The following is a 23,343-nucleotide window of genomic DNA, read 5'->3' as shown; positions in this document are numbered from 1 at the left end:
CTCCGCTTATACAACGTCGCTTACTGCGAAGAATTCGCAACGAATCTAGTCTCCTACCGCCTTCTACGGCAACGAGGGATGTGGTGGGATAACCGCCCAGGCCAGAATTGCGTACGAAGAGCGGATGGGACACTCGTCTGCTACCTTCACGATCTCCATGGACAACAGGTTATCGAGGACAATACCAAAGCAGGATTCGTCACGCAGGCGAAGCAGCGCCACACATCGTTTACACCGCGCAAAAGACTCGCAGGAAGACCGTTCAGATAGCACCAGAGACTAGGTCACCCGGGCGAGGGGGTGCTGGAGCACCTCGTCAACGCCTCTCGAGGCGTGAAGATCATGGGTGACCTACGCAACAAGCTGCCTGACTGCTCAGCGTGTAGAAAAGGGAAGACAAGACGAATTGTTCGACGTGCCCCACGCGAGTCTATAGCGTGGGCAAAACCAGGATCAAGAGTGGCGTTCGACTTTCACTCGATTAGCCCTCAAGGATACGGAGGCTATATGTCTACGGTAATACTCTCTGACCGACTAACAGGATACTCGTGGGACTACTACCTTAAGGACCGTACAACAGAGACGCTCCTCGAGGTATTCGATCTCTTCATGGCCATGATGAAGACGCAATATAATATACAGGTCAAAGTCTTCGAATGTAACCGCGAGGTTGCAACGATTCATCAGCAAGTCGCCACTCACCTTCAATCTCAAGGGGTGGTCCTCGAACCCTCTGCGCCCAATACGCAGGCCCAGAACGGAGGCGCCGAGCGAATCGCAGCAGTTATCAAGGAGAAGGCTAGGACCCTTCGCGAGGCAGGCAAGTTCCCTGAGATGCTGTGGCCCGAAATCGTTGCCGCCGCGACGTATTTATACAACAGGACGCCGTCAGCGGCGCGCGGCTGGAAAACGCCCTTCGAACGGTTCCATAATCAGTTTCGCGGCCCAGATCTCGGGAAGCCTCATCAAGCCCACCTTCGAGCGTACGGCTGCAAAGTGTATGCGCTCACAACAGACGCACAGCTGGGCAGGAATAAGTCGAGAAAGCTTCAACCGAGAGGATGGATAGGCTACCTCATTGGGTACAGTACTAGCAACTCCTACCGCGTGTGGAATCCGCTTACTGCCCGCGTTATCACAACGCGAGACGTTGTGTTCAGGGAAACCGAGTTCTTTAATAGAGATATCAACGAGCTGCGGGATAACCTCAAAGACCTCGACGTGAACGAGCTCAACGCTCTTCTCGCGCGACTAGAGGTCTCGCCCACAGGGATAACATCTCCAGAGTACGCACACACCGCAGACGAAGAAGTCGATGAAGTCCAGTACATTGAAGACGAAGAGGCACAAGAATACACCGCACCGCCGTCGCCTAAGTACGTGGAGTCACGATTCGAACTCAATACACCACCGCGGACGCCACCCACCTCGTTCTTCGCAGGCCTTGAGGAGGCACTCGGAGTGAAGGGGTGGAGGAAGAGACGTGCTTCGATCGCTCCTGAGGCGGTTCATGCACGCGAATCGATCCACGAAGAGTTTCCAATTACCACTCCGCGTACCTCCTAGCAAGCCGCTTTCCTCGGCAGCACTAGAACGGGTAGAAAACGAGTGAAGATGAAGCAAAAGGCGAAGAACGCCGATACCAGCCTGGAAGCGGTAGTATGTTGGAACAACAGACTCGAAGGTCTCACCGTAGCCGGACGTGGTAATGGTATGAACCCTGCCCCTGGGCCCAGGAGGAGTCTTAGAAACCCTGGGTGTGAGCGTGCCTTCGACCTCCGTCAGGGAAGAAACCACGTTGATTCGAGGGTAAAGGAAGACCTTCCCTCTGGGCTAAGCTCCCACAACGGTAGGCCCGTGTCAGGTGACGGGGGGCCCGCGGTTGAGACCGTGGCCTCTAGCGTTCCGGGAGAGGACCGTCCTCTGCCCCAGCGAAAAAGCCAAGCAGGCGTACTACCCCCAGTGCCTCAGAAACATGCCGATCTATACGGCCACCCCTACGAGAGGGGATTCCGAGAAGCGGAAGAGAAGCACCTCGCGAGCCACGATGAGATAGATACATACGTCGTCGTGGACCGTAGAGAAGCCGCCGGGCACCAGATTCTGGGTTGCCGGTGGGTATACGTCTATAAAACGGACGAGAAGGGAGCACTCCAGAAACTCAAGGCAAGGATCGTTGTTCGAGGAGATCAACAGGCTAAAAACGCTTTCAAGGATACATACGCTGCGACCCTCGCTGGACAATCGTTCCGAACCCTTATTGCCACCGCGGCCCAGCAAGATCTTACCTTACTACAGTACGACGCAGTTAATGCCTTTGTCCACGCTCCGATCGACGAGACAGTATATATAGAGTTTCCACCGGGCCATGAGCAGCAGGGGAAGGTCCTGCGGCTGAAGAAGGCTCTATACGGCCTTCGCAGGTCCCCTCTACTGTGGCAACGGCATCTAGAGAACGGTCTGAAAGCAATGGGGATGGAACGCGTCGCAGGCGAGAATTGCTGCTGGCGGAAGGGACGCGTGCTCTTCTTCTTCTATGTCGACGACTGTGTTCTCGCGTTTCCCCCTGAGTGTAGAAACGCTGCTGAGCGCCTCATTAACGGGCTCAAAGAGAAGTACCACCTGGAAGGCGGAGACCCTCTTCACTAGTTTCTAGGAATCGAGGTCACGCGCGACCGAGCCAAGAAGAAAATCTGGCTATCTCAGGCAGCATACGCACAGAAGATCGCACGGTTGATTGGTCAAGGCACACATAAAGGATCACAGAGGAAGAACACTCGATTTACGACACCTATGACGAACGAGGAGCTACTGCCCGCCGAGGAGCACGCCTCAAAGAGCGAAATAACGGCATACCAACGAAAGATTGGATCGATCCTATACTTAGCGGTGATGACGCGCCCCGATATCGCCTTTGCTGCAAGCCGTCTGGCGAGGTTTAACCAGAATCCCTCTCAGAAGCATCATCGCGCTGCAGATCGAGTATTGCGGTACATCTTGGACACCTGCTTCCTTAGTCTCGAGTACGATGGCAACAACAAGAGTTTCGAAGTCGCATCAGACGCCAGCTTCGCAGATAACTCGCTAGATCGAAAGAGCTCTCAGGCGTACGCACTACGGCTTGCTGGAGGATTGATCGGATGGAGAGCGAACAAACAAGACACAGTCACAACATCAACGACAGAAGCAGAGCTTCTCGCCCTCTCACAAGCAGCACGCGAAGCTATATTCGTTAGCCGTCTGTTGAGTGCTCTTAATACGACGATTCCAAGCGGCGGAATAACGATCCAGTGCGACAACCTCCAGACGATTCGAATAGTAACTGAGGAACTCGTGACTCTAAAGACGAGGCTTCGTCACGTTGATATACACAACCACTGGTTGAGACAGGAGGTTGAGAACGGCACCATCAACGTCGTCCACACACCAACGAAAGACCTTGTTGCGGACGGACTCACGAAGAGCCTCGCAAGGCAACCGTTTGAAGACTTCATAAAACAGCTCAACTTGGTGAAGAAGGAGACGGAACCACTACGCGAAGAGAGGGACCCTCTCGCAGAGACCGCATGGAGCGGAGGGATCTTTGAAGGAGGAGAGGAATAAGGAAGAAGTCGGTTGGCCTGCCACCCCTAAGGGTAGCCTCCGCTGCTGCGTATGAAGCGCGCAGGAGCGCCCTAGGACCGAGGTCTCGAGCCGCGAAGGCTAAAGGGGTGTGTCAAAAAGGGTGGTAGGCCAGGGGCGCTGGAAGCGATGCACACGCAGAGCGCCTAGGATGCCAGGAAGGCGCTAGGAGGAATGTTTGGCCGAGGACCGCGCTAGGTGCGCTTAGTCACAGGGAACACGCCGGAAGAAGGCGCGTAAGGGATACGGACAGGTCTTAGGAAAAGAAGAAGCACAATACACATCACGATTGACCCCTGAATGTGCGCCTACGAATATTCGAACAGATATTCCCACCAGCTGAGTGCTTTACCTCTGAGTAGGCTCTGCCATTCTCGGAGGACTTCGTCTCGAGCGTATGGATTAACGATTTTCCTTCCAATTGCTAAGAGCCATAGATCTACGTCTCGGTAGCATAGTGTCTGTTGGTCATAGAATATAGGCTCCCTGCCGTACTTGCTGTCGGCGTCGGGCCAGAATACTCCGTATCGTTGCTGAATGTTCGTTATAGCTGCGAATCTTCTCCCTGGGTCTGGTAGGAAAAGCAGTTGCTGTTGTTGTCGTTGGGACTGTAGCATAGTCATACAGAGGCTAATTTCGGTATAGATATGGGCATGCTTAGCGGCGTTGAATAGGGTCTGTAGAAACGGCGCAGAAGCCCGTTCTATAACTTCTATGGTCTGGCCGGCAGTCTCGGCAGTAGTCTCGGCAGTCTCGGCAGTAGTCTCGGCAGTAGTCTCGGTAGTAGTCTCGGCAGTCTCGGCAGTAGTCTCGGCAGTAGTCTCGGCAGTCTCGGCAGTCTCGGCAGTAGTCTCGGCAGTAGTCTCGGCAGTCTCGGCAGTAGTCTCGGCAGTAGTCTCGGTAGTAGTCTCGGCAGTCTCGGCAGTAGTCTCGGCAGTAGTCTCGGCAGTCTCGGCAGTCTCGGCAGTAGTCTCGGCAGTAGTCTCGGCAGTCTCGGCAGTAGTCTCGGCAGTAGTCTCGGCAGTCTCGGCAGTCTCGGCAGTCTCAGTAATCTCGGCAGTCTTAGCAGTCTCCTGCTGTGGGATTCTAGCCCTACAGGCTGAGGGCTGGCAGCCCTGTTGTAGGTGTCGGAATAGGGCGTTGCGAGATGTGAAATCGCTATAGCAGATGCGACAGCGAAACTGGCTTCCACAGCTATTGGCATAGACGTGGCGGAAGAGAGCGTTCTTGCTGGGGAATCTAGCGCTACACTTCCGGCAGGGCTCTGGGCGCTGTTGGCGGGTCTGGATAGCCTTGAGGTCGTCAATTGACGGCCATACCGTTGGGTCCCACGCTGGCGTAGGCGTAGAGGGATAACGGCGTTGACGGTACGAGGGGTGATGGTCTCGCGTAGGGTCTTGAGGGGAGGCGAATAGTATAGCTGGTGCGCGCATATTGGCGGCGTCGGCGTTAGCAGCAGCGTTAGCAGCAGAATTAGCCTGGTGCGGGCGGATTGGCCACGGTCTGGTGTTTCTCAACGGATTGAAAAAAGTAGCTTATTTGCCCATGCTGAAAAATTAACTATGAGGTCGCGAGGGATCGCAAAGTAGGTTGTGCTACCACTTGTCACAGTTAATAAGTCGTTCTAGTCATTGTTGTCTATTAGGTTAGGTCTATCCTAGGTCTAGCGAACAGGTGGTCTAATATACCTATAGGGCGGTCTAGGGCGACAGTATCGCCCCACGTGTGGCAGCCCCACTGGCAGCCACACTGGCAGCCCCATAACTGTGGCATCCCTACTGTTGTGTCTAATAGAACTGTGACACCTATAGCCTAACTTCAAGACTATAATTAACTAATTAAAATTATACTTTGAGACTAGGGAAAGGCAATAAGCATATGTTATATAGTAGAATATAACTACTCTTCCCTAAATCATTCGCGATAACCTTAGAAAGACTAAATCAAAGTATTTTAATATACTATATAATAAATTAAGCAAGATTTAGCCTGGTTTATTATAATAGGATTATAACGACCGATCCCTCTATACCTAACTTCTATACGCTTATAAAGATATTCTAAAGTATATAATAGCGTTATTTATACCGGCTAAGACGTACAAAGGACTTCGTAGCTAATTAATCTTGTCGATCGAGACAGCTACCTGTCTTAACTAATAACAATTTAACATAGTAGCTAACCTACTAAAGCAGTACTAGACTGATAGAACTTTCAATAGTTGAGGGCGTTATTTACGATATAGTCGTTTATTACGAAGTCGATTATTACGAAGAAGAAGCCGTAACAAACCCTTATTACTACTAACGCCTAAGAAGTACTACGTATATAGAAAACCTAACTGCTAGTTAACTAAATATACTATAGAAGAGAGACGAAAAGCGTATAAGAAGTTTAAAACCACTTAATATGCCTAGGATACGTTACTTCTAGCATATAGCTAATTTCTTATCTAATACGAGGGTTTTGATAGGTTAGACTTATAACCTACCGCCGAAGACCCCTAGCAATACTACTACGTAACCGAACAAACTAGTAAAAGTAACGAAGAGAAAGAGACCGGTAGCGATAGTTAATTCTAGGTTACCGCCTATTTCATTATAATAGTAATTAATAGCAATAGGATTGCTACGATCCTAGTAGACTAGTTAACCTGCTATACTATTACGAAAGAAGACTTTTTCCGTAACTAACTAGAACCGAAAGAGCTACCTTTGCAATTTATACTTAAGGGACGCTACTTTACTTAGAACTTCTAAGAGATCATGCCTGACTCGGGCGTAGTAAGATTCTCAACCGCTAGCTACTTATAATTCGTAGCCTTATAATAAATTTACGAAGGAATTATGTTAAATACTAAGGCGGCTAGCGGCGTTATAGTGAAATTCGGCGATAGGATACTACTAGAGTCTATAGGGACTACTAAAGTACTAACGCTGTTTAGAAGCGTTAAATTTTATATTATTAAGACTAATACTCCCTTCCTTATATGCCTAGGAGATATAAACCGATTAAAGGTCTACTTTAATAACGTTACGAATACCTTTATCTAAGGAAATAAGGTCGTACCTATTATTTGTAAATAAGGCTACTTATAGTTATTACTCGATAAGGAGAAACTACTTGCTTAGAACTACCTTATAGACGCTAAATTGCGACGGGTTTACTATTACTTCGGATATTTATCTATTTAACGATTATATAAAGTACTTTAGAAGGCTAGCTACCTAGTTGAAATTACGGTAATTAAGTAACTATCAAAAGTCTATTATCGATACTAAATATATATACTAGCGTTATTACGGTTTAAATTTATATTATAAGACGATTACGAATTTAACTATAAGGTTATTACCGACGTAATATACCTTAAAGGTAATAGACTAGTCTTCTACGTTGTCGATACCGTTATAGCGTTTAACGCTGCCTAGTTCCTTAAGGATATTTCTACGAAAGCTATTTAGGAAGCCTTACGCTTCTGCTAGATAGATATATATCAGAGACCCCTAGACTAGCTAGTTACCGACGCTAGAATAAACTTCTACTTAATAGAATTCCGAAACGCGGCGAGAGGAATAGTAATTAAAATTAAGGAAATTCTTATAAAAGCTTATAATAGTATTAGGAAAGTTAAACGATACTATATACTTCTAAGGAAAGCGTACGAAATTATTAAAGTAGAAGACTTAATAATTATGCTAGAATTAGTATTTTAAATAGTAGTTAAAGTAGTTAATAATACTACTAGCCTAAACGGAATAATACTAATACTCTTAGTATTCGGCTTATACCTACGAATTATTAACGATTTGCTATTATCTCCCGAAGTTATAAGGTAGGCGAAAGCGATTAAAAAGGCGATAAGCAAAGTATATAAACTTTACGTAAGGCGATAAGTAGTAGAAGCTATCGCTACTTATAATAGCCTTGATATAAAGCTAATTATTAATTTACTACTATAGTTATAAGTATAAGTATAGCGTAAAAAGAAAGGCTAGACTAGACTATTTACTTTAGTAGTTATAAATAGCGAAACCTATACTATCGATACGCTATATAGTCCGAAGACCTTCTAGTCTACTATAGTTAAACTATACTACGAAGATCTTAATTAACTACCTAATTCTATCGCCGCGCTAGAAGAAGAAGAACTTAAAGCTAAGATACCGTAGTAGGAAGTAGTACGCGACGAAATTATTATCGCTAGCAGAGGTAGTAAACCGGACGAACCGCAAGAGGCACTAAAGCTACCGAGAAGACGCCCAGGCAGACCTTAGAAGAGACTACTACTAATCGCCTACTTTATAAAAGAATTTAATAATAACCTAGATTATTAATAAATATTCTTATCGATTAAGGAGTAAGTAGATAAAGAATTAGTAATCAAACTATAATAAAAAGGTATTATTATTATACTAAGCAAACCGTTCGAATAGTTAACTAAATAAGAGATTAATAGCCTTATTACTAAAGGAGTATTTAAATTTACCTAGTTTAATAAGAGAAAGTATTAGAATATATAAATCTTCCGATCTCGTATTATTAACGAAGTTAAAAGTAAAATAACTAAACCTTATAAGAAATCAAGACTTATAATATAGGGTTATGCTAACGATAGTAAGAAGGCTATATTAACCTAATCGCTAACGATTTAGTAAGCAAGTTAATAGCTAATTCTATTAATTACCTTATTACTCCTATAAGAAGGGAAATAACTATAGCTTCGAGATATTATATAAGCCTACGTTTAATCCTCTATAAGGCTTAATTATACTATTCTCGCCTACTTACTAAAGCAAATTTAAGACTAGTACTTAAAAGGGACTATTATAAAGGTTATAAAGCCTTTATATAGAATCGTAAAAGCTAGAACCTACTAGTAGGCAACGTATTATAAGCATTATAAAGAGAATCTCTAGATAGTTACTTCTTTGTACGATCTATACTTATTAATCTTATCTACTAAAAATCTATACTTTAGTTATATTAGTATATAAACCGACGATACCCTCGGTTTATTAGACAAGGCGTTCTTATAATTAGAAGACGAATAGTTAGAAAAAGTAGCTTTTATAGTAAAAGCGAAGAATATCCTTATAATTAACAAACCTTTCTAATTTAATAGAGGAATAATCGCGCTATTAACTAATAATTCGATTAATTTAAAGCAAAAGGGATAAGCTAAGAAGTTACAATATATTAAGACTACTAAACCTAACCTAAAATAGTAATATGTTAAACAACGCGCTAGAAAGGCGTATATCGCGTTAATTTACTAACCTAAGGCTTGTTTCGATTTATCTACTACTACCTAATACTAAGACCCCTTGCTAAAAGCAATAAAAATACTAAATTAATAGATTCGATAGCAAATAGAATTACCTAACCGAGGAATAACGTTTATCTTACTCGACCTTATAATAGCTAAGCTATTCGTTTCCGTTAATAAGTCGTTTACTAATAACTACGACCTTTCTTCCTAATTAAGGTTTCTAATTATCCTAGCTAATAATACTTCCTTTAATAGTAATAATAAAGAATTTACGATTTATAATAACCTTATTTATTATAGCTTTACGAAAAGTAAATAAGTTACCTATAGCGTATTAGTATTAGAGATCTACGGGATAGTCGCTAGCGTCGATATAGCTTACGCTTTCGCTATAACCTTAGCGATAATTACTAACTACCTTAACCTACTAACGATTTAGATAGTTATCTATACCGATTCTTATTTACTATATAAGTATCTCGTAAAGCTAAGTATTACTAAAGAAAAGCGACTTATAATCGATATTATAGCGTTAAGATAATTATACGAAAGACGAGAACTATAAGAAATTCGTTAGATTAATAGCGAAGACAACCTTGCTAATACCCTTACGAAGAGCAAACTAAATCAAGCCTTCGAGAGATTTATTAATAGCAACACGATAACGATACGTATAGAGGGATAGGTAACAAGACCGTAACTATAGGAGAAAGTAGGGATAGGAGGCCGAATTAACGAGGAGACGGAACTATATAGGGATAACGTATTCTAACCGCTTTAATACTATAAAAAGAGAGTTTCCAGTGTTGCGATAGTTAGAATACGGAGTCGTATAGCACTTCCAGCCACACGCCCGCCAGGCTGAGAGGCCCAAGCCTCCCAGACCCACGTGACAGGCCAAGGGGGAATATCCCCACCTTCTAGTCAACAACACCACTTTCAACTATCATGAACCATCGATTAGAACCAATTTACTGTTATTTGTTATTGACGAACGGAATTCCGTTTCACCCCCTGTGAAACCTACAGCTTCAACTAAGTATGGCTGCCCAGCCAAAGATTGTTTTCCTGAGATGGACGGTGGCACCAAGATTCGTTCCATCTCTGCGGGGTGTATCGGTTGAGTAATAGAGTCAAAAAGATGGTACTTACAAAAGAGTCTATTGAAGTGCAGAGCAGCCGCCGAATGAAGAGCGCTATCGCAGGGCATATATCAATATTAATCAGGGGCATCGACTTTTCGGCTAATTGTGATACGCTTCTTGCGATCGGATAATGGATCCGGGGCGTTTTCTTCATCGGATGTCGGCACCTCATATTGCCAGCATCCATTGGCACTGAGTATGACAAGCCAGTCAGTTGATCACGAAGTTGTTGCTATAAGTCGGCAGAAATGGGCGCCGATGGCTCGGCGCCGGACATGTCTTCAAGACCGAGGCCGCCCGCCGCGAAAGGCAAACGTGTTTTGGGTAAGGTACGTATAGTATTCGACGTCGCGACGGACCCTGCTTGGAACGATCCGATATATCCGATGGTTAGGGGTCGGCCACTCTATGATTAGTCTCACCAAACCAAGGCGACCATTCAGTTAGATGAACAATGATGTATGACTGCGTAGGCATCTGACTACATGGGTCTTCTTAAGTATGCTGATTGAGGTGTATATAAATAAATTACCTAGCACGAATGCATGGCACAACTACGTTGTTCAGTCCAATGTCGCTCGACACGAGTGGACTTCAGTTTCTGTACTTATCGCATATGAAATACGACACAAGGACTCTGTCCAAGACGAAGGGGAGCCTAGCAGGAGTTCTTATCTAGAGGCACAACGGCTTGATGCAGGATTTAAGCCTTGCTAGCGCTTTTACTATGCAATGGGGTAAAAGAAACTGTAAAGGCCCACTAGTACAGAAAAACTCAATTAGAGTACCTTTGTAAAAACGTAAAGCTACACTATAACGCAAGTCAGATTTATTTGTCAGCGGACTTTCGAAGGAAGAAAAAGGGGAACATGACTCCCTAGCAGAGTTGCCATGTCACAAGGGCCCGTTGTCTGCAGAGATACTTAGAAGAGTCAAGTATATCCCGTGTATCTGATAAATAAATAAACAAGATTTTGTCTTGTGCCGTCATCGAAGATACGGTTTTGGTATGATGATACAACTCCTAAATGCTACTGAGGATGATATTCTCCTTCGACAAGAAGTAAACACAATCCTAACATTAGTACGTCATGAGAGAGCGATGGTGTTGGATTTTCAGCGCTGTAGCACTTCCTAATCAGCGTCTACTATACTTGTTGTACCTAGCATTGACAAAAACAAACTTGAAAATGGAAACAACTAAGGTTATCAAGTGTGGTCATTCAGCAAACTCTTGAAGGTTCATCTCGGCATGAGTATTAGCCAGCTTACAAGGGTCAAATTTACTCTTCCGAAAGTGTCACTCAACGATAGTCATCTCAGAGAGGAGAAAGTGGTTAAGCAAAAGCTGCTGGAGAAACTACAAAGCGTTCAATTGACGTCGGAAAATTAAAGGTAAGTGGTTCCCTCGGTACACCACACAGAAGGTATATGCTTCCTAGATAATCCGTTAAATGCCCTGGATTGGAAACCAAATGCTTCCAGGCAATATGACTGCGAATTCAATCCTTTCGCTTATGTGTCAGTAATAGGCAGCAAAGCCACGTGATATCACTGAACCTATCTCTTCCTTTCATTGGGTCTACCTGCAATGTACCCAACCCCACATCAACCATCTGGCAAGGCTGTGCTGTGTTCAACTGCTATGATATTTATCTTCCCGTATCTCTCCACATCAGCATGTCAATCCCAATAGAAAGATTTACGACGAGACTTCGCCATCACTCTTAGTCGGGTCATGTGAAATCTTGGCGAGATGTCGCAACAGTTGGCAAACGAAAATTACACAGTCGGTTGGATATGTGCCATCGCCACGGAACGTGTTGCCGCGCAAGCATTTTTGGACGAAGAACATGCAGAACCCTCATTCGTGGCTGAACGCGACGATAACGATTACACGTTAGGAAGGATTGGGAAGCATAATGTGGTTATTGCTGCCTTGCCAGACGGAGAATATGGCATAGCTTCTGCAACCGGTGTGGCGACAGACATGCTTCACAGCTTCCCCAATATTCGAATCGGCCTGATGGTTGGGATTGGAGGCGGGGCTCCCAGCCCCAGAAATGATATCCGTCTAGGTGATATTGTTGTTAGCGCTCCTCGTGACGGCCGCGGCGGCGTATTTCAGTACGATTTTGGGAAGGCGATACAGGACCAGGCCTTTCGAACGACAGGATTTCTTGAACAACCACCAACTGTCTTGCGTACAGCTGTCAGTGGACTTAAAGCTCAACATGAGATTAATGGCCATCAGTTACAGGAAGCCATCAAAGAGGCTCTTAACAGAAAGCCAAGGTTGCGGAAGCGATATAGTCAACCAGACCCCTTAAGTGATAGGCTGTATCGGTCCGACTTTATACATCCATCTGGTGATGAAACGGATTGTGCGACCTCCTGTGGTTATGATTCTTCAAGGATGATCGCAAGACCTCCACGGGAAGAGGAAGATGACAACCCGGCTATTCACTACGGCTTGGTAGCCTCTGCTAACCGGCTGATGAAGGATGCCTTGGTTCGGGACAAGCTTGCCCAAGAGAAAGGGGTTCTTTGTTTCGAGATGGAAGCGGCCGGGCTGATGAACCGCTTCCCGTGCCTAGTCATACGTGGCGTATGCGACTATTCTGACACGCATAAAAACAAAGAATGGCGAGGGTATGCAGCCATGGCGGCAGCTGCTTATGCAAAGGACCTACTGAAGAGAATTGCTCCAAACAAAGTGGAAGCTGAGAAAAAGATGGCTGAGCTTCTTGGAGATGGTTAGTCGTTTTTTTTTTTTTTTTTTTTTTGCGTATTCGTAATTATCTGAAGACAATTTAAATTATTGGCTGATATTTATAAGTCAAGGAACAATTGTCCAACATTCAAAACACAGCCAACGAGACTAGCGACAAGATTGAGAGTCTTCAGGCTGAAAATCTTGTTATGGAGATCAGAAAATGGCTTGCACCCCCCGATGCCTCTAGCAACTTCAACAGAGCGCGATCGCAACATCAGCAAGGTACTAGTCAATGGCTCCTACAAAGCGACATTTATCAGAAATGGAAAGGAAAGAGCGACCCAAATACTTTCCTGTGGCTCAATGGCATCCCAGGCTGCGGCAAAACAATTCTCAGCTCTTCCATTATTGCTGATTTAGACGCTAACCCTGCTTCCTCTTCGGGGCTACTTTTCTTCTACTTTGACTTCAGTGATACAGAGAAACAGACTGTGAGGCAGGCTCTACGCTCGCTCATCAGCCAGCTATACAGCAAGCAACACGATACCCGGAAAGAGGTCCACCGCCTTTTCTCTTCTTGTAATTCCGGAGGCCGGCAGCCAAGCGACGGCGAGCTGCTCTCTTTGTTTCAGAGCATGGCCAAAGAAACGTGCGAGTTGTGGATCGTTTTGGATGCACTTGATGAATGCGAGGCGCGGAATGGAAACTCTGCCAATAGGCTTCTATCATGGATCAAGAGCCTTCACAACACGGCATCTAGCATCCACCTTCTTGTCACTAGTCGGCCTGAACAACATTTGAAAGCTGATATTGAGCAGTGGGCGAATGATGAAGATGTTATCTCTCTTCAAGGCAACCTGGTGGAGGACGACATCGCACTGTATGTTAAAAATGAAGTTAGCAGGATGAAACGATGGCATCAGCGACAGGATATCCAGCACGAGATCCAGCAAGCTCTGACGGAAAAAGCCGGCGCAATGTAAGTTGTTTTTGTCTTTGATACCCGGGAAGAGAAGGTTAAAGGAAAAACAGGTTTCGCTGGGTCTCATGCCAGGTTGACATGTTGCAAAACTGTCTCGATCCGCTTGCGATACGGAGAGAACTGTCAAGTCTTCCACGGACGTTGGATGAGACATATGCACGAATTTTGCGACAGTTGCGGCCAGAACACGTGCCTTATGCTACACGACTACTTCAATTCTTGACCTACTCTGAGCGACCACTCCAGCTCGAAGAAGCTGTCGATGCAATTGCGGTGGATACTACACGACGCCCTGGGTTCAAACCGGAAAATCGAATGCCCAGCCCAGACGAAATCACAAGGTACTGCTCCGGTCTAGTAGTTGTTGTGTCACGGCCAAATATCTACGGCAGACACATCGCAAGAGAGATACAGCTTGCGCATTTCTCTGTACAGGAGTACCTCAGGTCTGACCGCCTACAGCCAGAGTTAGCTCGAGAGCTTAACGAATCAGCTTCTAGAACCGCAATGGCGGAAGTATGCCTCTACTACTTACTAGACTTGGACCACTCCCTCGCAAGAGATGCCGCGAAGTTATATCCTACATATTTGGCACACTACTCCGCCCAATATTGGGTCAGAAATGCTAAAGTGGCTGAAATTTGTAACAGAGAAGCTCTTCCAGCTGTCAAAGAGTATCTTTCGTCGCCAAAAGCCTTTGGTTTTGGGTTCAATCTATATCCACCGGAACCTAAAATGTCTCGAAAACTTCCAGAAGAAAACCCAATGTATTATGCAGCTCTAGGAGGGCTGGTCTTTTCTGTCTGGACGTGTATACAAGACGGAGCAGATGTCAACGCACAAGGTGGAGAGTATCATAATGCACTTCAGGCTGCTTCAAACGGAGGTCACCGGGAAACAGTACAGCTCCTACTACAGAACGGTGCTGATGTTAATAAGCAAGGTGGATTCTTCGGAAATGCGCTACAGGTTGCTTCGTTCCGGGGTCAGGTTGAAACTGTAAAGCTCTTACTTATGAAAGGCGCTAACGTTAACATACAAGGGGGCGTGTATGGCAATGCTCTACAGGCTGCTTCACGATGTGGACATGGTGAGATTGTAGAGATGCTGCTTTCAATGGGTGCGGATATCAATGCAAAAGGCGGATTATACGGTACTGCCCTTCAGGCGGCTTCAGGGAGAGGAAATGAGAGGATTGTGTTGACACTACTTTCGAAGGGCGCAGATGTTAACATAGAAGGCGGCTGGGATGGGACGGCACTTTGCGCTGCTTCGCTGAATGGAAATGAGAGGGTTGTAAAGATGCTATTGGATAAGGGCGCAAACGTTCATGCAAACGTTCATTCAAACGGCGGAGAACGTATCAATGCTCTTGACGCCGCTTTATTGTCTGGCTACGGAAAGATTGCGGAGATGTTGTTGGAGAAAGGTGCCAAAAACTCGAATAATGTCACGAAGAGATACGGTAACCACAAGGGTCTCCTTTCAAGAGCGAAAATTGGCATGTTTCTGTTAACCTACTATTAATCATATAAATAACCATCTTTAAGGTTTATACTTTTTATAACAACCTTTAAGATTAACGTACATGATAAGCGAGTGAGACAGACAAGCGAGTGAGACAGACAAGCGAGTGAGACAGTAAACCAGACCTTCGCGACAATAATATCGAAATCTATAACAAGAAATCTTAGATTGATTAATACTACTCGGATTCCTGTTCTTCGGATGTTTCCTCAATAAATTGACATGTTCTCGCGTTGTGGCCTGTATTCCCGCATACGCCACACCGACGATGAGTCGTCTCAGACCTCACTTTGCGACCACTACTCCGTCGCGTTTCCTCTTGTAGTTGCGTGTCTGCCTCTCTTTGCGACTGTATATCCTCTCCAGTAGATATAGTAAGACTTCCTCCTTTCTGTAGACGTGTTTTCTTAGCCCTTCGACGCCGACTTAATATTGCATTCTCCTCTCGAAGGATTTGAACCTCTGACTCTAGTAATGCTACCCGATGCCCTAGTCCTTCTGTCCCTCTGGCTAGCTTACTCACAGCACTATAAATTGATGCTGGAGAGCTGCTTCGGTGGCGTGAGATTCGACTCTTAATAAAAGTAGACTGTGATCTTGCTTCGCTTAGGTTGCTCGGCGTCCTAGAGATCCAAGGGTCTGGTGTCTGAGGGACCCCCTCCTCAGGCGTTGGCGTTCGGAACTTTACATCCAGCTTTGAGAGAACACTTTCTGCATTCAAAGGGACAAGTCCAGCTCCTCGGAAACCTCCCTGGATATTTTTCCTCGTAAAAGACTGCTTAAAAGCTTCGTGAAATGCTGCAAAGAAATCTTCCTTCGAGATATGGGTTGTGCCTCGCCGCATCTTATTCTCAATTTGCCGACCGTAGGCATTCTTTAACGGCTGAAAACAACCAACATCTAAGGGTTGAAGTAGATGAGACGAGTGAGCCGGCATGCACAGTGTAATAATGTTGTTTTCTTGACAAAAGAGCTCGAAGGCTGCGGAGTGGTGACTTTCATGACCATCAACAACGAGGAGGCGATATTTCCCAGACGTACGTGGTTTTGTATAAATGTCGAAGTGTCTGATCCAGTCAATACCTCTCTCGTTTGTTGTCCATCCATTTTCAGACGTTGCAATAGCCCAATCGCCCGGAAGAGAGGTTTCTGTATACCAGCTTGAGAGGTGATACTGGCCTGCAACGATGATGTATGGCGGGATGCTCTCCCCTTGGGAATTAATAGCCTGGATAACTGTAACCCATTCCCTATTGCCAGGCTGTGTCATCTTCGTATTTGAACGCCTTTCAGCACTTGTAACAACCATTCCAGAAGCAATAACGCCCATCATAAAGCCGGTCTCATCAAAGTTGTAGATATCAGCATCAGCAATACCATACTTCGCAATTGTATTCTTCACAAGCGAAAACCAGCCACGAATCACCTCTGGATCTTCGCATTGAGCTCTCTTATAGTCATACTTGCGAAAGAAACGCGTCCTAAGCTGTGGTTGTCGCTTGACGAAATTAGAAGCCCAGCGCTTCCCAACTGGAGGCGCGTCGCGCTCTGCGAGAAGTCGATTGGCCATTTCTTCCACACCACTCAGCCGGGGAGGAAATGATCGCGCATCTAGGTCGAGAATATACTCAACTATTGTCTTCTCTTCTAAATCTGATAAATTCCGTGAATTAGGCATGCTGTCGCGTCGTGAGACTATTCCCTTTAGTCGCCGGCTTAATGTTGCGTGACTGACTGTATAGAGTGCACCTGCGGCCCGAGCACTAAGTTTTGGGTCATTTCTCATTGCTTGAAGGGCAATTTGTAACCTTCTTTCAATACTAGCTGATTCCATGATTTATTGTAGAGGAAAAGGTGCCGGTCGCGTCAAGGTGCGACGGTCGCGGTTTACTGTCTCACTCGCTTGTCTGTCTCACTCGCTTATCATGTACGTTATACTTCTTACAAAATAACCAAGCGTTGCCGAGTTATCCTTATCAGCTTGCCACTGTGTTCCGATGCAACCTGAGTTCCTGAAATCAGAAAGACACATAACAGAATCTACACAATGCCGTAAACATGAAGAAAATTTCCAGATCATCCAGTGTTGTTTCAACTAAGTGCCTACTCAACTTGTGACCACTGCTCCGTCAGCTGTGCGATCATCATCCAAGTGCTGGCGCTATTAGACTGGCTCATCCCCGCGGACATCTGGTTCCTGAACGCCGCGCTTGTGGCGCCTTCTGCCGTCTCATGCCACCCAAGTGTGCTGTTGCCGTGCATATATCCATCTCCTGTACCATTGATAAGCTTTATACTCTCGATCCCCTGATACGTAATGCTCATCATTCCAGCATGCATGGCGTTCATCATTTGCATCTCCTGCATCTGCCTCAACATCCGGATTTGCAGAACCGTCTGAACGTACACACCATGCCTCACCCTTGAAAACTCCACGAGTTCATCGGCGCTGCCCGTCTTACACGCTTCTACCCACTTTCCTCGCATGCGTGGAGAGTACATACAGCACATCCTCGTTTCGGCGACAAGCTGGTTGTCAAACTCCATTTTGACCCCAGGAGCAGGGGACGAGTCCTTGCAAAAGGTAACCCAGCATTCTGGACAAATCGTGCAGTCATCCCAGCCGTACCATTTGCGGTTACCAACCTGATCTATCTTAGGGCACGTCGGGATCCCCGAGAACTTACGCACCCAGGCAGAATATCTAGACCAGACTCCTGTCTCGATCCCCTCCTGCATTCTGTACAACTGCTGAAACCATCGCGGCGCCGAGCGCTGGAAGCTGCACAGGTACGCCTGGGAGCTGTCTAACCCCGTTACCCTCTGGTAGAATCGGTCGAGTTTCCATGTGTTGACGTAGGCAGCGTAGCACGCGGCACAGAGCATTAAGTCGTCGCAACCGCCCCCAGCCAGAGTATACCATGTCCCATCGACGATGCCTTGCTCGGTACATGAAGGAGAGGACACGATGACCTCTGCCGCCTTGACGAGGACGTTGATGTCTTTCTGTGATTTAGCCGCTGCTATCGCGACGTACACCGGAAAACTTGAGGCGCTGCAGACCCAGGGGTCGGGGGCTTGCGTGCGGTATCCAAGGGCCACGTCCATCCAGTCCAAGCCTGTCGCGCTAGGCTCTACATCGATCAGTTCAAATTCGAGTCCAAGGGGTGTGTATGCTAGTGTCTCCTCGTAACACTTTTCGCAGATCTTCATTTCCGGGACCTTCTTCCCGCAGAGATGTACCCATCGCCTAGAGGAGGGGGAGACAGCCTTGGTTTTCTCGCACTGAGGAAGTTTTACGTGCTTGGCAGCTGCCTCCACCCAACCCTCCCAAGTATGTCCGGGTAGTTTGGAGTATTTGAGTATGGTCCTGCCGAGGAAAGGAATGCATATATCGCAAGCCCAGCTTGCGTCTGCAGCTTGTATCTTATCGTGCGGTCCCCAATGCTGGCGCAGTGAGGTGCCGAGAATGATGTCTTCATAGCAAGCCTCGCACGAGATCATACCCATGTCCGAAAGACTCTTCTCAAGAGGTATGAACCATTTGATCCCCGCAGTCCCCTTGACACCTGCTTGGCCATGACAGTCCGGTACTTCGAGACGCTTGGACATAAAGTCCTTGATAGGCTGGAAATCTTTGGTCTTGAGATATTCCGGAAGGAGCGCTCTGGTAATGCGAGGAACGTTAAAGCGGCATCGTCCTTCAGGCCGTTTTACACGAGTAAACGAGCTTGAAGAAGGCGTTCCTGAAAGGTACATCTCATGGCAGCGGGTACAGACGATAAAATCCGGGATCTCTGGTATATGATACCACTCGCATTCATAGTCGATAACGCGCTGATCCGGACACTCCCAGATGACGTCGTTGGGTTTTCCATCTTCGACTACAGTAGGAATCGGCCTCTTCCACTCGTGGAAGTCTTCATCTTCAGGGCCCAGAGGGGTAGGGTCCGGCAAAAGAGTGGGCTTTAGGCTTACTCGACTCAGTTGAGAGGAGATTTGGTCAATGGCCGGAGCTGGAATTTGCTGTTGTGGAGCAGCCACATGTCCAGATCGAACATCCTGGACCGGATGATAAGGCGTCTCAGGCTTCGAGACTGGAGTATCGGCAGGTCCTGGCGGCCCTACTGGCTTAGAAATACTCGGAATGGGTGGAGTATATCCTGTAATTGGCTCCTGAGGGCCGGTTGCATGGCTGCCTACAGGAGGTGTCATCTGAGGCACTGGTGGGGGAGGAGGGTAGTAATTTTGCTGTACATGGTTGGATGGTGCGCCGCTTTGTGTTTCCTCCGCTGGAATGACGGTAGTTGCAGTTGTTTGGTTTGTGGGTGTGTTCAAATGACTTGGCGGTTGGCTATGATAGGGCTCATGGATGGAGTATCGAGCATCGCTTGGGGCCTCGTAAATATCCGTAGCGTGGGCCTGTTGAACGGATTGTGCCTGAGGAACTTGTTGAAGTATTGGCTGCTCGTTAACTGCTGGAACAGGAGGAAGCTGTGGCAGAATAGCTCCAGGTATGTTTGGGATCGGAGTTGCAGGGGAAACACTTGGGTGATGTTGAAAGGAAGATATTGGCGGAGATACAGCAGGGGAACTAAAAGCAGGGGAAGGTTGTCCTGCTGGCAGTGTTGGGTGATGGGGTTGTTGAATTATACTCTGCCTTTGTGGAACAGTCGTAGGTACCGTTGGTGTTGAAGGATGATGGTGGTTTTGAGGTTGTACCGGCACGGAGGCGTTGTAGGAGTGAGGCGGTGGCGTCTGCACTGCTCCCGGAGGAGTACCAGTATGTATGACTTGATGATACTGGGCGGCCTGAGGGTAATGATACTGAGGCTGTGAACTCGCCGTTCCTGGTTGAGTTGGAGGCACAGATGACGGATTGACGTTTTGATATTGAGCGTGAGGTTTCACATGGGCATTGGGCTGCGATGGTTGCTGTGGAGGTTGGACAAGATATTGGGAAAGTTTGGTTCTCGCTTTAGACTTGAGATCCTGATAGGACCCAAGTAGCTTTTGAGTGTTCAAATAGGGTTGAATGGTTTGCAGCTGGCTTTTCATTGGGGGTCTGGTAGAGGATGGAACGGGGCTAGGCGTCTGATACGCGTGCGTTGAGGGTGATCCGTACGGCTGCTGAGCAGACGGAGTCGTCGCGACATGCTGTGGCTGCTGTGGCTGCTGTAGCCAGCTTCCCGTAGGGTATCCCTGCGGGTTGGCTGGATAGGAGAGGGGAGGAGGGGCAGCGTGAGAGGGCATCGGTTGCACGTTGAAGCCACCAGCGGCTGGTACATACCCTCCCACATTCTGAGGAGGTTGATAGTGTTGAGCTGGGGGATATGGTGTCTGGGCATTCGGCTGCGGTGGGTACTGAGCCGCCTCCGGACTCACGATACGGGGCGGAAGAGGCGGAGGAACACCAGTTTGTCCTGGAGGAGGGGGAAAGTAGGGGTAGTTCTTATTAGGATCCATGTTTGCTTCTGGATTTCGAAATTCACTGACTCTTGATATTCCTCTTGCCAAGGTAGTGGGATAACTATAAGATGAGGTTTAAGAGAAACTCTGCCCTGGCATGCGGAATGAATGGGAAATGTTGTTGGGTATCAACTGGCGTAACCAGGGCCTCAGCCGCAGCGGGGCGCCGGGCTGATTTTTGGCCGTCTGAGAATGTGCATATGATTAGTTCGTGAGGTTGCAAGCCTGACTGTTTTGGAGTAACACCTGAGACCTCACATGGGTTAGCGCCATTGCTGGCTGAAGGCAACTATCAAGCCACAATCATGCAAGCCGTTGAAAGCAGCTTCCTAGGCGTTTTCGACTGCTGACTACATCACTTCTATCATGACCGGAAATGAACATAACTAGAGCTTAAAGAAAGAATTTGGATGAAAACCAATGATCGGCAGTCGACGGTCAGCGTGATTGCTGGCAAGGCTGATTTGCACAGATTTTGGTTTTGTGTTAATTGTGATACACTCTTAACTGCAACGTAACTTTTGATTAGGAACCAAGAACGCCTGTGAACAGTGTGTAAAAGAGCATCCTTTAAATAGCTAGGGATTTTAATCACCAGTCCTCCCGTTTTTCTACCTGCCCGAGATGATGTGTTGTTGCCTTCTAAATGGGAGGCTATCAAATGATTTTGCACTTTGTTTGTTACCAAAAAGTAGAATTGACACCAAAAATGCGTGACTGGAAGCCATCTGGTATGGGGAACGTATACTTCAAAGGTCGATTGCAGGCTCACGAACTAACATACTGTTTACCAAAACTGTTTTAAGTCAAAATGCAAGAAAACAGCCATGCGGTGGAAAAAGACTAGCGGCCACTTTATCTCCTAAACTAACCACGGAGATGTGCTAATATGGAAATAAAACAACTTCCAAAGATGTAGTCAGACAGGGTCCACGATCACCATCGTGTTCATCTTCTCAATGCGTCCATTTTGTTGGAGGACCTAGTCACCCACGAATAACCTCGAACTACGTGGAATAAATTAAGCTAAAAGATTCGCCAAATACTTCGGTTTTTTGTTTGATTCTGTAGGAAATCTCATATATGGTCGGTTGCTCAGTCCATGTTTAGAGCGACTAGCATGATAACGAGGCTTACCGTCGACACAAGAGCAAACTACCAAAGTTCCATTTTGAGTATCTCAAAGCTACAGATAAGCTAAATCCACACAATTCCTATAGGAATGAGCTTTTATGTTACTCACTTTATGCCCTAACATATTGGATGATCTTGGCCCGGCCGCACAGTCTTTAGAACTCAACCACGATCGCCTAGGGTTTCTTGTTGTCATAATTGTCCCTGTGACCATTGTTAACTTTAGGATACACAAACATCAACACTGTTGGGCAAAGAACCCTTAAAAGCGATACCAAGATGATTTTAAGTAGTTGTCATTAAATTTGATCTGATATTATACAAGAAAAATTCATGTACTGCCAAAGCAGATGTGGTATCATATTCGTACAACACAATTTCATTCCATCCATAACATTATCCCTCCCAATACGCCTGCGCTAGTTTTGGGCTGTCATATTCGTATACACATCATGTTTACAGCTCGGCAGTCAATGAAAAAAACTGCTGTTGGTCCTACTCGGCACGGAGCGTCCCAAGTTTAGTAGCGGCGACGGTGCCACCAGCGGCGGCGACGGTAGGCAGTATGGGTAGCAGGGGGAGAGTAGTGGTCGACCTTGGCGCGCTGCTGGCGGCGCTTATGCAAGCGACCGCTGCAGCAGGTGAAGAAGACGACGATGGTACCGATAAACAGGCAGATGGCGGCGGCCAGCAGGGTCCAGAGCGCGACGTCGAAGTGGGCGTAGCTGTCGCTGTCACCACCATCCTCGTCGTTGTTGACGTTGGAGCGGATAAGAGCAAAGCCAACCCAGTCGCAGACAAGGGACACCAAGGTGAGAAGGAAGGCAATACCAGAGACCAGGGCTGCAAAGAGCGAGCCAAACATGCCAGCGCCAACGGACAGGATGAAGGCGATGAAGGAGACGCCTGCAGCGATGGGGTGGATAATCATGACGCGGGTCAGAGCCTCAGCAGTGTTGGAAGAGTAGTCCGAGTACCGAGTGCCGTCGGACTCGGCCACGATGCTGGCGGGGTCGTAGCCGATCTGCGACTTTGAGCAACGGTCGGAGCCACTGGGCATGAGTTAGCTAGTATTGATAAAGTGAAGGAGAAGCTGTCTTACTCTGCGTTGGCACCACGGATGCAGTACCCAAAGGTGCCGAAAGTTATCTCATCGCCGGCAGAAGCATCTCCGAGCTTCACTGTCAAGATCGAGATGTTGTTTACCACTGGCGAGGAAATGCTGGTAACGACCAGGAGGACTGTTGCTACGAGAAGCAAAAATGTCCCAAAGTGGTGGATGAAGCCTGTGACAGCCATGGTGATAAAAGCTTTACTGCCGGCTGGCTATTTGGGAAAGGTGTTTATTGATTATTGTGAATATTATTTAAATTGATGAACGGCGATGGAGTACAGAACGGATGAGCAAATCGTCCAAGGGAGGGCGAGGCCGTCCGCATATAAGCACGCCGTCTCAAGACCCCTGAGCTGGACTGGG

General features: G+C 46.8%; 6 protein-coding genes across 6 annotated transcripts; 2 read left to right on the top strand and 4 right to left on the bottom strand.

The window, feature by feature from the left end:
* Positions 1 to 3,929: 3,929 nt before the first annotated feature.
* Positions 3,930 to 5,054, bottom strand: CTRU02_200220 (uncharacterized protein; the record flags this gene model as incomplete). Its single annotated transcript, XM_036723339.2, has 1 exon — positions 3,930 to 5,054. One exon carries the CDS (start codon positions 5,052 to 5,054, stop codon positions 3,930 to 3,932), a length of 1,125 nt encoding a protein of 374 aa, XP_036585128.2.
* A 1,413-nt stretch (positions 5,055 to 6,467) lies between these two features.
* Positions 6,468 to 6,674, top strand: CTRU02_200219 (uncharacterized protein; the record flags this gene model as incomplete). The annotated part of the gene is made up of 1 exon (XM_070203653.1): positions 6,468 to 6,674. One exon carries the CDS (start codon positions 6,468 to 6,470, stop codon positions 6,672 to 6,674), a length of 207 nt encoding a protein of 68 aa, XP_070062235.1.
* Positions 6,675 to 11,794: 5,120 nt separating this feature from the next.
* CTRU02_200218 (ankyrin repeat protein) lies at positions 11,795 to 15,263 on the top strand (the record flags this gene model as incomplete). Its single annotated transcript, XM_070203652.1, has 3 exons — positions 11,795 to 12,794; positions 12,878 to 13,733; positions 13,787 to 15,263. The coding sequence occupies 3 exons, from the start codon at positions 11,795 to 11,797 to the stop codon at positions 15,261 to 15,263; spliced, it is 3,333 nt and encodes a 1,110-aa protein (XP_070062234.1).
* Positions 15,264 to 15,441: 178 nt separating this feature from the next.
* Positions 15,442 to 17,097, bottom strand: CTRU02_200217 (transposase; the record flags this gene model as incomplete). The annotated part of the gene is made up of 1 exon (XM_070203651.1): positions 15,442 to 17,097. The coding sequence occupies one exon, from the start codon at positions 17,095 to 17,097 to the stop codon at positions 15,442 to 15,444; it is 1,656 nt and encodes a 551-aa protein (XP_070062233.1).
* Positions 17,098 to 17,366: 269 nt separating this feature from the next.
* Positions 17,367 to 20,729, bottom strand: CTRU02_200216 (uncharacterized protein; the record flags this gene model as incomplete). Its single annotated transcript, XM_036723337.1, has 1 exon — positions 17,367 to 20,729. One exon carries the CDS (start codon positions 20,727 to 20,729, stop codon positions 17,367 to 17,369), a length of 3,363 nt encoding a protein of 1,120 aa, XP_036585126.1.
* A 1,657-nt stretch (positions 20,730 to 22,386) lies between these two features.
* On the bottom strand, positions 22,387 to 23,165 carry CTRU02_200215 (ph-response regulator; the record flags this gene model as incomplete). Its single annotated transcript, XM_036723336.1, has 2 exons — positions 22,387 to 22,918; positions 22,969 to 23,165. 2 exons carry the CDS (start codon positions 23,163 to 23,165, stop codon positions 22,387 to 22,389), a joined length of 729 nt encoding a protein of 242 aa, XP_036585125.1.
* Positions 23,166 to 23,343: the final 178 nt, after the last annotated feature.

This window comes from Colletotrichum truncatum, assembly GCF_014235925.2.
Source record: "Colletotrichum truncatum strain CMES1059 chromosome Unknown Contig_0001, whole genome shotgun sequence".
In the NCBI taxonomy this organism is placed as follows: Eukaryota; Fungi; Ascomycota; class Sordariomycetes; order Glomerellales; family Glomerellaceae; genus Colletotrichum; species Colletotrichum truncatum.
Note: the sequence above shows the minus strand (reverse complement) of the source record. Positions and strands in the feature narration are given on the sequence as shown.